General features: G+C 43.7%; 1 protein-coding gene across 3 annotated transcripts in view; it reads right to left on the bottom strand.

Moving 5' to 3' along the window:
- Positions 1 to 577: 577 nt before the first annotated feature.
- Positions 578 to 16,176, bottom strand: part of Pigk (phosphatidylinositol glycan anchor biosynthesis class K) — an 80,558-nt gene continuing 64,959 nt past the window's right edge. For all 3 annotated transcript variants that reach the window (XM_059266475.1, XM_059266478.1, XM_059266477.1), the window contains one exon: positions 578 to 838. In XM_059266475.1, the coding sequence (XP_059122458.1) occupies positions 722 to 838 (117 nt within the window). In that variant the 3' untranslated portion in view covers positions 578 to 721. The remainder of the gene's footprint in view (positions 839 to 16,176) is intronic.

Raw genomic sequence — 16,176 nt, 5'->3', positions numbered from 1 at the left:
ACTTGCAATTAAACCTGCAGAATCCCAGGAATGGCTAAGAGTCAGTGGTACAGTCCGGAATGAATAAACAAGGTAAGGGTCCAACAGTAGATCATCATATGAACACTACACGTCCATAGAACGCATACCATGGTGGTTTTGTATTTTCTTTTGTTTGCTGTCAAGGCTGACCTTCAATCTGAGAGCTCAAATAATCTCCTCAACTCAGCCTCCTGAGCATTTTGGACTATCGGTAAGTACCTCCATGTCTGGCTCACAAAGGATTCTTGAAGAATATCCAAGGAGGGGGGGGAAAGGTTAATAATATATGGTAAAAACAAAAAGATTATGAAATGGTTCTGTATGAGCTGAGCTTTGGGGAAACAGGTACATAAATAAAAAGGTCAAGAGAACACATAAAAAACTATTAATACCTTCACAATTCTTACTTTCACAATGAAAAGAGGCTAAAAAGAATCAATCAATACTTTCCAATGTCATTGTCCCACAGTTTCTATAACACACACATGCACAAACACAATGAAAAACACATTTAATGGCCAATAAACAAGTACATTAACAATATTTTTAAATGACAAAGTCAAAAAGTCAAAAGTTCATTAAATTCATTTTTCCTAATTTCTTCCCAAATTTACACAAAAGCAACATATTTAAAAACATGAAAACCGATGTTTTTATCCAAGGCTGCAATCCTCCATTTGTTCTTCATCCATCCTCCAGTCTAAAAGATGAACTTCATGTGCTTGATTCCATAGGTCTTAAAGAAGACCATGAGAATGAGCGCCCACAGTCCCAGAATGAAGCCGCCGGGAGGGTGCCAATCTTTTGGCTTCGGTTTCTGCAAAACAAGGACAACACAGCCAGCTTAAGAGCAGATGAAGAACTCAGCAACCGATAAAGTCAATGCCGGTGGGAAAGAGAAGGTTCAGTGGTGCTGTTGTAAGAGGGCGGTTTTGGCCCAACGAACACACTGGGACAGCAATAGTGGGAAAGATGACGTCAAATGAGAAAACTATCCGGAAGGCAAGATGACTGCTAACAAAGGTCAGCTCCTCAGAGGGGTCTGCCCTGAGCCCCAGTGTGACCGCCAGTGCGACCACCAGTGCAACCGCCAGTGTGACCATCAGTGTGACCACCAGTGTAACCGCCAGTGTAACACCAGTGTGATCACCAGTGTGACCACCAGTGTAACACCAGTGTGACCACCAGTGTAATACCAGTGTAACCACCAGTGTGACCACCAGTGTGACCGCCAGTGTAACACCAGTGTGACCACCAATGTAACACCAGTGTGACCACCATGTAACACCAGTGTGACCACCAGTGTAATACCAGTGTAACCACCAGTGTAACACCAGTGTGACCACCATGTAACACCAGTGTAACCACCAGTGTAACACCAGTGTGACCACCAGTGTAACACCAGTATAACCACCAGTGTGACCACCAGTGTAACACCAGTGTGACCACCAGTGTAACACCAGTGTGACCACCAGTGTAATACCAGTATGACCACCAATGTAACACCAGTGTGACCACCAGTGTGACCACCAATGTAACACCAGTGTGACCACCAGTGTAATACCAGTGTGACCACCAGTGTAACACCAGTGTAACCACCAGTGTGACCGCCAGTGTGACCACCAGTGTAACCACCGATGTAACACCAGTGTAACCACCAGTGTAACACCAGTGTGACCACCAGTGTGATCACCAGTGTGACCACCAGTGTAACCACCAGTGTGACCACCAGTGTGATCACCAATGTAACACCAGTGTGACCACCAGTGTGACCACCAGTGTAACACCAGTGTGACCACCAGTGTAACCACCGATGTAACACCAGTGTAACCACCAGTGTAACACCAGTGTGACCACCAGTGTGATCATCAGTGTGACCACCAGTGTAACACCAGTGTGACCACCAGTGTGATCACCAATGTAACACCAGTGTGACCACCAGTGTAATACCAGTGTGATCACCAGTGTAACACCAGTGTGACCACCAGTGTAACCACCGATGTAACACCAGCGTGACCACCAGTGTAACACCAGTGTGACCACCAGTGTAATACCAGTGTGACCACCAGTGTAACACCAGTGTAACCACCAGTGTAACCACCGATGTAACACCAGTGTGACCACCATGTAACACCAGTGTAACCACCAGTGTAACACCAGTGTGACCACCATGTAACACCAGTGTAACCACCAGTGTAACACCAGTGTGACCACCAGTGTAACACCAGTGTGACCACCAGTGTAACACCAGTGTGACCACCAGTGTAACACCAGTGTGACTACCGATGTAACACCAGTGTGACCACCAGTGTGACCACCAATGTAACACCAGTGTGACCACCATGCAACACCAGTGTGACCACCAGCGTAACACCAGTGTGACCACAGTGTAACACCGGTGTGACCCTCCCCTCGACTTAGTCCACAGGGGAAGAGCCTGTCACTGTTTATTTCTTTGTTAGTTTCAGTTTTCTGTGCCTCCTCTTTCCTGTGGAACTATGGTTCCACGAGGGCCGTGCTACTGAGAGGAAGCACTCACACACCATGCTCAATCAACTCCACGTTCATCCCAGCAGCAGCAGCAGCAGCCACCTGCCCTGTGGCAGGTGACCTTGGTCATGGCTTCCCTTCCCAGAGAATACCCTTACCCTGCCGTGCGTCCTCCAAATTCCCTGACCAAATGATGCTAGCCCCCAGACTGTTCCCAGCTGAAGCACTTTTCTCTGAACTCTCACAACGCTGAGTCCCCCCCTCCCCCGCCCCTGCCACCCCTCCTGCCCACCCTTCAGTTACCGTTCTTGCCTATCTCCATGACAACCTGCTGAGGTCCACCTCTTCTCTAACACAACCCCACAGTCCACAGCTGTGCCATGTGCGCCTCTGTCTAGACTGGGGTTCTCAACCTTCCTAATGTCGTGACCTTTAATACAGTTCCCTGACCATAAAATTATTTTCACTGCTACTTCATAACTAATTTTGCTACTGTTATGAATCATAATGTAAATATCTGTGTTTTCTGATGGTCTTTGGCAACCCCTGTGAAAGGGTCATTTGACCCACAAAGGGGTCGCGGCCCACAGGTTGGGAACCACTGATCTAGAGTCACTGTATAGCTCTTCTCCAACACACCCATGGAAGAGAGCCTCAGCTCTACATGTATACCTCTGTCTAGAAAAGACCATTGCTGTGTCTTCAACAGCTGCATTCTGGCCCTGTAACTGGAGGTGTGTGTGACTATTATGTCTCTATGTGTCAACTTACTTAATGTTGGCCAGGACAGTAACAGTTACAAAATGGGAATCAACTTCTATTAGTTCGAATTAATTCATCAAACTAAAACAACAAAAGCTCTCGTATTTTCATTTGGATCATGATAAGTTTTAAGAGTTTTTAATCAACTATTTAACATGAAGTAAACTGATAATAATTTACTGGTACATTCCAACTTCATTCCTTTGTCTGCTCCTACAGTCTTCTTCCAGAAAGGTTTCCAAAATCTGACCCAAGAATACTAAATCCAAAGTTGGCAATAGTGGTATATATCTGTTCCTAGCACTCAGGAAGCAAAGCAGGAATCTGAGGCTGGCCCGGGTTACATAGCAAATTCCAAGGTAACCTGGGCTACAGTGTAAGATCTTGCCTCAGAAAGAAATGTATAGGACAAATGAATAAAAAAATTTAAAATGTAATTTTCCTATTTACTTTCTACTACAAGTATCTAATGGGGGTTTGAGCTGTAGCTGTGTTTAAACACCTGCCTAACATGGGTTTAAACACAAGCCCTGGGTTCAGTCCCCAGCACCACATACACACACACACACACACACACACACACACACCACGAATTCCACATGAATGTGTACACATGTACACATATGTGCACAAGCACACACATGCATGTGCACACATGCGTGCATACGCGCACACATGCACTCAGAGGTGTGCACGCACACACCCACACATGCACACACTCATACACACAAAGACTATTTGATGGGTTTGCTCACCTATGTAATGATGGTGAGGACAAAGCCCTCTAGCATCATGTGAAATTTTAAGCACAGCAGTTCTCAGACCATTCAACCATTAGAATTCTTAGAAGTCATGGTCTCTTTACACCATGCAAAACTAATTTTTTTTCTCTCAAAAGTCTAGAATGATTAATATAAAGCAGTTATGCTAAACGTAGGTAATATCAATGTCACAGAAAGACTAATGTGTTAACTAAGCATGATTGTTGCTCTGCCCATCACTGTCCTTTGCTAGCAGTCAAATAATTGAAAAGATTATGGAAGCCTCAGCAAGGCTTAAGACCTTCATTCTCTTCCACACACCGAGCAGGTTACAGCTCCCAGTTCAGCAGAACACCTCACACAGCCTGCAGGTGAACTGGGGTCTCTGATTCATAGGACACTTGAAAGCACACACACATTATTCTCCTAGAAAAATTAAACAACTATTCAAAATTCAGCACTAGGGTAAACTCCCCAGGGGCGGTGGGACCCAGAGAATCCTTCCATAAATCAGATTAGCAGCTTTGGTGCTGAAAGGGTCCAGGGAGTGATTCCAGCAAGTCAGTTAAGTTCCACCAGAAGATTAGAAAAACAACAAGTAGTCAACAGCAAACTAATTCTGCAGCTGGGGAAAGTACTTTTGATGATACTGTTTCCCCGGCATTCAATTTCAATGTTATACTCTGAGGCCAGAAACCGTCGCCAAAGTTAAGTCAATGTACACAAAAACAGCATCTTTGTAAGTAACTACCATTCCCCCAAAGACTCAACACTACCCGTGACAGCTGTAATGTGCTCTTCCGAAAGTGAGCCCGGTGACCTGCACTCCTGGTCCTTCAGCCTGTGGACAAGGGGACCAGAGGGGAAGCAGGGCCTAGAGCTCCTCCAGAGGATGCTTTGGAAGGAACAGTAGAAGAGAGAGAGAGAGAGAGAGAGAGAGAGAGAGAGAGAGAGAGAGAGAGAGAGAGAGAGAGATGGATGGATGGATGGATAGATAGAGACTTCATGTATGTGCACACACACTTGCACAATCATAAAATATGGCACAAATCAACAAAAGCAGCAAATCTCAGCTTTCAAATCCCACCATTTGCAGTGACAGTTGTTTTTTTTTTTTAACTTATTGTGCATTTGGTACATCTGTTTGATAAAAAGTGGAAAATCCATTCATTAAACTTACTTTGGACTGAGCTTAAGACTTAATGTCTGTAAGTCTTAAACCCTAGGACACAAGGGGATGGTGGGCCCAGTTTTCAAGTGGCTGCACGCTATGCTAAGGACTGCTTGGTCATGAGAAAGTGTGACTCTGCTGAGAAGGGCGTGGAAGCCTGCTGTCTTCTGCCTGCTACTTCTGTAGTGGAAGCTGGATCTGCGCGGCAGCTCAAGCTGCATACTGCATCCCAACCTCCCTAGTAGCACGGCTTGTCATATATCCATTTACACACAATCCCCAGAACCCATGGGACACTACAGAGGGTACTGACATTCTACAATATTCAGACACGTAGACTTTATCTAGACAGAGGAACAGACATCCATGTGGTAAGTTGTCTTCCAGGGGAAATACAGCATCAGCCCTGTCAGTACTGGATGGAAGGAGTGTGGTTTTCCTATCCATTTCACCTTCTCTAAGGCACCCAAACCATGCGTAAGTGGAAAGGCAGCATGGAACCCTGGTTTAGTTCCACTGCTACCTGCCAGATCCTGGGAATAGTAAAAACCACCCGTTGGACACAGATTTAAGAAGACATTCACACTAGGGCACAAAGAAACACCCACACTCTGTTGAAACCCAGAAGTCCCGCAGCCAGGGGGAAGTGGGGACAGGAGAGTCCGCTGGAGACTGGTGGGCTAGTTAACCTGGACTATGCACGCCACGGCACAGACAAGAGGGGACCTTACCAGGACAAAGGAAACCATGAGAATGGAGCCCTGAACGCTGTCCTCTGAGCACAACGTGTGTGGCAGCACATGCCCCCCCCAACAGTAATAAATAAAACAGAGTAAAAAGAAAACCATAAAGAAAATTATGAAGAAAAATGGCCCACCCACTGAAAAAGAGATACATCCTGAAGATGCAGGGAAGATACTTCTAAATAAAATTTCATAAGGAACCACAATATAATTCAGGAAATTAATATTCAGCATGAATTTTAATAAAAAGAGCAAATAATAGAAAATACAAGAATTATCTAAAAACAGTGGTTGTCAGCCTGTATGGGTCGCAACCATTTGAGGGCTGAACAAATCCTTTCACAGGGGTCACCTAAGACCATCGGGAAACATAGATATTTACATTATGATTCACAACAGTAGCAAAATTACAGTTATGAAGTAGCAACAAAAATAATTTTATGGTCTGGGATCACCACAACATGAGGAAATGTATTAAAGAGTCACAGTATTAGGAAGGCTGAGAACCACGGATCTATAAAGAAGAAAACAAAGACAACAGGCTAAGATCAAAAGGAAGCCAGCAGCATAATTTCCTAAGAGTAAAACTAACCTCCACCCAGGCTAGGGAGGAACACTGTGATCCGGGTTTTCACTCCCTGGCTTTCTAGCAGGTGGTATAAGGAGGTGGCATCTGCGGGGATGCAGGTCAGTGGTAGCATTTGCCTGGGATGTGTAAGGAAGGTCTTGGATGTGATTGTCAGGCTGGGGCAGGGGTGATGTTTCCACATGCCTGCGTCTGGAATCGGCTGGTCCAGAGATTGCTCTTGGTTAGAGGGACACAACACGGTGTGACCTCGGGAGATTGTGCTTGCTCCTGTGCTCTCTTAGACACCTGCTGCAATCACAAGAAAGCCCAAGCTTCTGGGAGAAAAGTGGAGAGCAGGCATCTTTGCAGCCAAAGCACAGCCAGGCCACCTAGCTCACCACAGCCAGGCCACCTAGCTCACCACAGCCAGGCCACCTAACTCACCACAGCCAGGACACCTAGCTCACCACAGCCAGGCCACCTAGCTCACCACAGCCAGGCCACCTAACTCACCACAGCCAGGACACCTAACTCACCACAGCCAGGACACCTAGCTCACCACAGCCAGGACACCTAACTCACCACAGCCAGGACACCTAGCTCACCACAGCCAGGCCACCTAACTCACCACAGCCAGGCCACCTAGCTCACCACAGCCAGGCCACCTAGCTCACCACAGCCAGGCCACCTAACTCACCACAGCCAGGCCACCTAGCTCACCACAGCCAGGCCACCTAGCTCACCACAGCCAGGCCACCTAACTCACCACAGCCAGGTCACCTAGCTCACCACAGCCAGGCCACCTAGCTCACCACAGCCAGGTCACCTAGCTCACCACAGCCAGGCCACCTAGCTCACCTCAGGCAGGCCAGGGAGAACAAAGGACTCCCAGATGAATTCAGCCCAAACTGCCAACCTGCAGAACTATCACCTCGACAAATAATCAAGGTTTTAGTCACTAATTTGTGGAGTGGTTTATTATGCATCAAACGCCATGAAAAATAACCACAGAGGTAACAGTTAATGAGAGAGGAAAACCTTGGCTCTTAAAGTCATAATAAAAAGACTCCCACTGATCACCTGTAGCTTCAGGTTTCCACAACCACGTGGACATAACGAGGGCCCGAGGGAACTGACTGACCTCGCTCCACCATGAACTCTTCTGAGATGGGTGAGCTCTGTCAAGATCATTGCTGACCTTCCTAGAGTGAGAAATCTAGTCAGAAGTGAGATCACAGAGCCAAGACCTCAGCATGTCCTGCCTCACTGGACAGTGTTTAAGTCCCAGCATAAAATCCCTGCTCTGTTGTCTCTAGGTACCCTTTCTAATGCTTCTCCCCACCATCTGAAGGCAAGGGGACCCACTGGTGACGGTCAGATGCTGCCCCCTGCTGGAAGAAGAAACCTCTCCCAGACCTCTGCTCTTGACCCTTGGTTATCTAATTAGATAATGATGGACGACCGGTCTCCACTGCCACTTCCAATTCGACAGAGCCCTAATTATAGTTTTCTTTACCATGAATTTCACTTTTCTGTGATGAGAATATCTACTGTTAAGGTTTTATTAATATCACTCTATTCTCACTGGCCAATCCAGATACAACTCCTGAGAAAGAAAAGTAAACTTTCATTTGAGACTATTTACACATATAACAAAGTATATAAACTCATCTCTAATAACTATTGAGTAGAGTTCATACTTGAAATATTCTTTTTAAAATCAGTAGCCATCAATCACATCAGTAAAAGTAAGAGAATAAATTTTATTTTCATTTACACTGGCAATTTTAAAACATAAGGCAGATAGGGATGCCTATGGCATGAGATGTCAGGGAAACAATTACATTAGTCTACAGAGAGGGGGATAAACTCTGAAGAAAAAAAGGATAATGCTAGCCAATAATGCAGTGTTGACACAAAGCCAGAAAGGTGAACCAGGCAACTAAGGTTTACAGGCAAGAGAGGAGTTGGGAGGGTGGAGTAGAAGGTGGCTATAATCCAGATACATTGTATTCGTGCATGAAATCACCAAATAATTTTCACAAACCTCAATGACTAACAGTAACAAAGGTTTACCATAGTCCCGTCACCCTCATCTGTGAGAGATGGGTTCCTAGACTCCAGCAGATAACTGAGACCAAAGTCAGTACTGAACTCACTTTTCTATCCACACATTCTTATCACAAAGTTTAATCAATAAACTACACAGTAAGAGATTACTAATATTAATGAAATAAAATGATTGTAACAACTTCCTATAATAAATGTTATATAAATGTAAAAGAATTTATAGATAGAAAAACCTCTCACAAATCAAAGGCAAGGGAGCACTGTTTTCACATACTCAACACTGAGTTAAATCAACACTAGAAACACCAAAATATACTGTACATGATTTATAGTTAAATATAAATACAGAAGACAAAGGAGATAAAATGTAGAAAAATATGCAAAATAAAGAAATGTATAAGCCCCACCATAACGAATGAAAACAAGAAAACAAAGGTGTAGACTGGAAATAAATTTCTGAAATATCCACATTTTATGAAGTATAGAAATAAAATTAAAAGGGAAATATGACAGAAAAGGAAATTAAACTCATGAAGTTTTCCTCCAAATTCACAAAGCACAGGGCTTATCAATAAATGAGATGGGAAAAAAAGTTTTCACAAAACTATAAAGAGCTAATTCACATTTGAAAACTCTCCCTGTCAGAAAAACAGTATGTAAATGTTGTGCTGTTTAAAACTGAACTAGTAAACGTTAATTAACAAGGTCAGCTTTAGCTGTAGATCTTTAAATGTTTCTTCTTCCCTAGGAATCATAGTAAAGGAACTCAGAAGTGCTGACAAAGGTTTACACACTTTCCAGTCTCCCCTCCTCCATAAACTCCAGCAAACAACCTAAGCAGCTAAGCAGACTACGTCGTGTACTACACAGCCACCAACATGCTTGCATACAATTTTAATGATTTAAGATTCCTATCCCATAATAAAGAAGTTAAAATAATATTAAAATTAAATATGAAATATGGCTTATAATTCTATAACAAATATTCAAAAGAAGAGAAATATATTAATACCTTAGTTCTGCTTTTCTGGAAGAAGCAGGATTACATGTGGGTACTGATCATCTCATTTATTTGTACTTTTAAAAAGTCTATGTATAGGGTATGTATATGTATAGTATATTTATAGGTATATAAAGGGGTACGAATGTAATGTGAGGCAGGGAAGGGGAATACACAGAAAAAAATTGCATTAAGAGTCTCCTGGCTGTGGAAATGGCTCAATGGGTAAAACACTTGCCATGCAAATGTGAGGCCTGGAGTTCGGATCCCCAGAGACCCAAGTGATGCCGGGTGTGCCCACCTGTAACTCCCGCCTCGAAGGCACAGACAGGAACCCTCAGAGCAAGCTGCTTAGCTAGACTTGACCTACATGTGAGTGCTAAGGTAGAAAAGCAATGGAGGATGATTCCTGACATTAGCCTTGACCTCTACATGCATGAAAACCTATGTGCATGCACACACTCACACAGAGAGGTGGTTGGGGAACAAAAGGAGAAGCTTCCCTTACTCTTTTCTCACTAGCAGGAGCATTCCACAGCACTCCACTCGAGATATGCTACCTACCAAATAGCAACATGGGTACCACGACAGCAGCATGACACCAGAGTACATTTCCAGTGTGTGTTCAACGCTATTCCTGCCATAACAATTTTGCTATTTTAATACAAACTATACATGATATTTTAGACATCCTCCAATGATTTTTCCTTACAGCCAAGTGAAGGATCAGTATAATTATTGCATTTTGTAGTACAGCTGTATTTGAAGCAAGCTCATATTAAAATATTTTTTATAATTTCACTTGTATCCATTAAAGCGTTTCCTAAAATGACTGATTTTATATAGTTAAGGTACTCTACAGACTGCTGTTAAATACACTCCTCTTTTGTTTAACCTCTCACAATAACATCTACAATACAAAGGTGAATGGCTTACATAAAACCACTGTGTGTCAGGAGCTAACACTCAGAAGCTTAAGGGCTACCAATTATCAAAATGCCTAGTATTTCCTAGCAAAGGGCTAGGTAGCTAAGCAACACTACACTTAGAACTGTGAACAGCATTCACACCCCCTTTCGTGTTGTAAGAACATTACCATATAACTTCAAAACACTTGAAAAGAGTACATACAGATCTAAGTATTAAATTTATATAAAGAGACAGGATTTTTGAAATTATACATATTTATTGCAAAGCAAAGGGAAAATTACCAAAATTTCACTGAGATCCTTTTCTAAGAATAATGAGAGTTAATTATACTATACTCTAGAGAAAAAAAATTATAAAACAAGGTTATCTACCAAGGTTACAGTTACAATTCAGAAAATAATTGGTTTCTACTATCTATTTAATATAGTTTATTAGTATTACTAATATATCTATACCCTTTACATTTACCTAACTTATATTCCTTTTTAAAAAATGTTTTATATGTATAAGTGTTTTGCCTCCCTGTATCTCTGGATACCGCATACATGCAGTGCCCATAGAGACCAGAAGAGGTTGTTGGATTCCCTGGGACTGGAGCTGCCGACTGCTGTGAGTCACCATGTGGATCCTCAGAATAGAACCGAGATCCCTGGAAAAGCAGCCAGTGTTCTTAATTGCTGAGCCATCTCTCCAGCCCCATGATTAAAGTCTTTAAATTATATTCATATATAAGGAAAACCACAGTATGTAGGCTTGTAAGACAACCCGATTCCCACTCCGTGTAGAGCAATTGGTTCTAGGGCAAGGATGGGGCCTGAGAACAGGACCCTGTGAGCAGCTGCATCATAAAGCAAAGAGAAGGATTCTGAGGGGTGACTTAAGGTCTCTAATCAAAAGGAAGGCCACTGGGATGGAGTAAAGCCAATGGGAAGGAAGGGTCTGACCTATAAGATGGTCTAGATGTCAGACAGAGAAGTCAAAGATACAGACATGTTAGAAGTGGCCTGGATGCTCCCTGGGTACTGGAGACTCAGAGCCACACTGCAGAGTGGACGGAGAATAGGGAACAGCAGAAGAGCCGAAACCCCTAGACACAGAGCAAGGCCCTGAATCCTTCAAGTGACATGGAGAGTTATCCAGTCAACATGGAAGATGACCCAGGACCTCAGTACATGTCACTGGTTGCTATCCTGACTGATAGCTCCTAAACAGGAGACTCAGTTGAGCCAGGACCAGACTCCTGGAAAATGATGATTGCGAATCACCATTTGTTATAAAGCAATACAAATTAATGGATACATTTGCAGAAAAATAAATTGATAGGAAATAAAACTATCAAATTTGATACTTGTTCTCTGAGACAAACACATAAAAATGAAATGCTCCATTGTAACTTTGTATTTTTCCATTCCTACTCTCTGAGATCTTGATCAAATATCATATCCAAGTGTCAGAGTCAGTGTTCCACTGCTGTGGAGACACCATGACCAGGACAACTCTCCTAAAAGAAAGCATGGAATTGGGGCTGGCACAGTTCCAGGGGTTTAGCCCATTATCCTCGTGGTAGGGAGCATGGTGGCATGCGGGCAGACATGGTAGCTGAGCATTCCATACATAGGCAGCAGGAAAAGAGAGTCACGGGCCTGGCTTGGGCTTCTGAAATCCCAAAGCCCACCTCCCAATGTCACACTTCCTTCAACAAGGCCACACCTCCTAATCCCCCTCAAGTAGTGCCACTCCCTGATGACCAGGCATTCAAATATATGAGCCTTTGGGGGCTATTCTTATTCAAACCACCATACCAAGAGGAAACCATACATGAAGAGAGAAGAGATTTCGTGAACAAGAAACTTAAAAGATATACTTTAAACTGGGTGTAAAGGAAAACATGAACATCTGGGAAGAGAAACAGAATGCACAAATAAGACCATGCAAGATTTCCTGAGGTTAAAAATAAGACATATGGCACTCTGGTCAGGGAAGCAGCCCCTGACTCCAGCTGGCACTCTCTGGGAACCCACAAGCCATTCCCAACAGAGAAGCAGATCAGTGCCAACCTCAGCCGTCATCAGAGAAGCTTCCTCCTACAGCAGATGGGAACAGATACAGAGACCACAGCCAGACACTATGCAGAGAGTCAGAGACCTCAGAACACTCAGCCCTAAATGGGATACATCCATCAAATCCCTCCCCTCAGGGGTCAGGGAACCCAGAGAAGTGGGGGAAAGCATGTAAGAGCCAGAAGGAATGGAGAACACCAAGGAAACAAGGTCTCTAAATCAACAGGATCAAGGCTTATTCGAACTCTCAGAGACCAAGGCAGCATGCACATGGCCTGCATGCACCATGCATGGATCTGCACCAAAGGGGACTCTAGAGCTGGAAGGTGACGTGGACACGAGCCCCCATCCCTAACCAAAAGCTATCTCCAATTGGTAACCATTTGCAAATAAAAATTTAGTTTTCTCTAAGGGAGTCTCCCTGGGGAAACTGAGTACTCTTTGGGAGGCCACATTCCCAGAAGTAGTGGCCAACAGAAAACATACTCATGCCATCTTGTTTCTTGTCTCATAACATTGTGTTGGAGCTTTTCCTTGTTTGTTTTTTATCTTATTATTTTTATTTTATTTATATATTTTCTTCCCTCTTTTTACCCTGTAAGTCCTTTGCATATATATTATGGCTACCAGTTTAGTGTTTTTACAGGGTTCTTGAGTGTGCCAACGAGTGGGTCTCTGTTTCTTTATGCCTTCTCTTGGACTCTTTTCCTTCTGTTTGTTTTGTTTGGTACAATTCAGATGTGTTCATTTTTATTTTACCTTGTTATATTACATTTTATTTTATTTTCATCCCATAGAAACTTGTTTCTTTTCTATTGAGAGGCAAAAAGGGGGAGGACCTGGATGGGAGGGAAGCGGGGGAGAATCTGGAATATTGGGAGGGAAAATTATAATCAGGATAAATTATGTAAGAAAAGAGAATCCATTTCAATAAAGGAAAAAAGCTGTTATCCAAGATGCTACAGTTAGTCTTTTGTCTGTGGAAAAGGGCCTGATAAGCCTTAGTGTTCAAGAAAAGGAGTAAGAACTCACTGCCTTTAGCAGTGTGAACAGTTTATACATTCACATAGTGTGCACTTTGGTTGGTTGGTTGTTGTCTGTAGCTTACTTTCACAAGAATTTACACTTCCTTGATGAAAAGACTACATATATACAGACTGCATTTACAATGCACATGTGCTTTAAAGAACGTTGTAGGTAATAAGCACACACGACTGTACCATTAAAACATCCTATGAAATGAGAATACACTAGATGGAATTAGCGAACTGCATGTGGGAGGGGCAGTATCAGAGTAGGACAGGAGCATGCAGCATTCCCCAAGCCACACAGGCACACACAAGGAGAGAGAGCCTGCGTGCTGAGGAACAGGCACAGTATTGAGAACCTAGCTCAAGCAACAGCACACTTTCAAGAACCCAGCCAAGTGACAGGGCATACAGTCACATTTGCACACCTATTCCCAAGTGACAGGGCATACAGGCGTCACACTTGCACACCTATTCCCAAGTGCAGAGGAAAAGATCTAAAATTATGGCTGAAGTTCTTCGATTTCAAATCTGTACACTTAACACCAAGAAAACAGACCACACAATGGGACATCAGAATCCAAATGAAAAGCGAGGAAAAGGGACAGGCAGCGAGAAGAAGCAGAGTCGGCGAACTCTAGCCATGACGTATCCCAGGCCTGTAAACCAAGTTCCACTGAATTCCAGCCAAGAGAAACGATATCATCAGAATGTGGAAAACACAGTAAAGCTATTAACTTAGAACTCTAGAGAAAATGGACCAGATGGGAAGTACCTTTCTAGTAAGAGGGAAAAGAAAAGGGCTGAGCTTCGGGAACTCAGCATGAACAGACCCGCACTGCAGGTAGGTGGTAGAGGAGCTCTTCGGGCAGAAGGATGAGGTGGACTCACACAAAGGGGAGGAGGGTGGAAGTGAAAGGGGTGCAACAAATAAAAATACTGCCCTTGTTTTAAACACTTAAAATACACACTTGACTATTTAAAAGCAAACGTGATCAAATGTTGTGGCGCTCAGAACAGCACAAAGAACAAAGGGCCGGGCATACAGACGGAATTCCTACAGCATATGTGAACACAATATTATTTGAAGTAGACTGTGGGGCTTGGGGACATGGCAAGTTGGTGGTGTGCTTGCCTTGTGAGTGCGCAGACCTGAGTTCAAGCTCCAAAACCCATGTCACAAAGCTTGGGCTTGTATTCCCAGCACTGGGGAGGCAGAGACAGGAGGAGCCATGGGGTCTCTGGCCGGCCAGCCTAACCTAACTGGTGAGATTTAGGCAAATGGGAAACCCTATCTCAGAGGAGATGGATAGCCTTCCTGAAGACGACATCTGAAGTTGTCCTCTGGTCTCCATTCACGCATGCACCCACGCAAGCAAGCACCCAAGAAAATAAAGCAGACTGTGATAAAGTCAGGATGCACAGTGCAAGTCCAGGGCAGTGAAGTGGATTCACTGGTAAACCACTAGTGGAAATTAGATGCAGTGCAAACGACATAATCCAAAACAAAGTCGAGAGACAAGGAAAGAGAAGGAAGAGCGAATGGGCAAACACAAAGAGCAATAAGGCAGGCCCACATCCACACAGTGACACTCACTGAGCAGCTCTAAGTATTCCAGCTAACAGGCAGAGCCTACCCTTGGGAAGAAAGCATGAAACTCAATATTGTACACACAAGACTCAGGCTCTGAGACTCAAGTAAGCGGAACAGGTGAGTGCATGTGACAACACATTCTCTTGATGCATTCTGTGAATGTTTGTGATTACACCCAGTTTAGCAATCAGATACTTATGTCAATGGTTTACTATTTCAACCACCCATTTAACAAATACAGTCTGAGTATCTACCACACCAGGCACTGGTTAGGCTCCAGGGATAACCAGATCAGATCCTTGAATCTAACAATGCAGTGGAACAGATCAACATGTAAACAGTGACATGCAAAATACCAGCAGGTAGAAGTAACAGTCCTTCATAAAAGTCCCGGGAAGGACTGCAACTACTTTCTTTTCAAAGGGATTTCAGCACTGCTGGGCATCAAGAAACTAGTACAAGAATTTGATACTTAAATTCCCCAAGAAATCTGCAGAGCGTCTCTTCTGCTCTCCAGCAGGCATAACAACTTCCTGCCAGTCAAAATGGGCGAGGCGGGGCTAGGGCTAGCCTAGTCCCTCTCTTAGTACTTGGGCAGTTCCTCGGTCATTCTGAGAACGTCGTCACTGTGACTTGTTCTGCAGCCTAACAACACAGTTTTTGTTAAAAGAGGAAGGGTGAAGTGTCAGTGTTAGTCCAGAACCAGGACTTGTTGAGTGTCAAGGATGTGCTATGTGCTCTGTATTACCTCATCTTGGCATTTCAAGGCATGAAGAAATTTTCTCACCTTGGTAAAAAAGTCAGTTGCCTAAATTACCACAACTCATTTCCCCAGAGAAAAACAAAAACCAAAAACCAAATGTTAAGCATACCACAAGAAACCCCAGCACACGTCACAAGGAAAGCTCGCTGCCAGCTGGAGAGCTCCTCTGAGCAGAAACTAGTCTAGGGGATGTATCTTAAGTCACTGTAATGGCT

The sequence above is a fragment of the Peromyscus eremicus genome, chromosome 6 (assembly GCF_949786415.1).
Source record: "Peromyscus eremicus chromosome 6, PerEre_H2_v1, whole genome shotgun sequence".
Lineage (NCBI taxonomy): Eukaryota > Metazoa > Chordata > Mammalia > Rodentia > Cricetidae > Peromyscus > Peromyscus eremicus.
The sequence above is the reverse complement of the archived record's forward strand: the minus strand, read 5'-3'. Positions and strand labels throughout refer to the sequence as shown.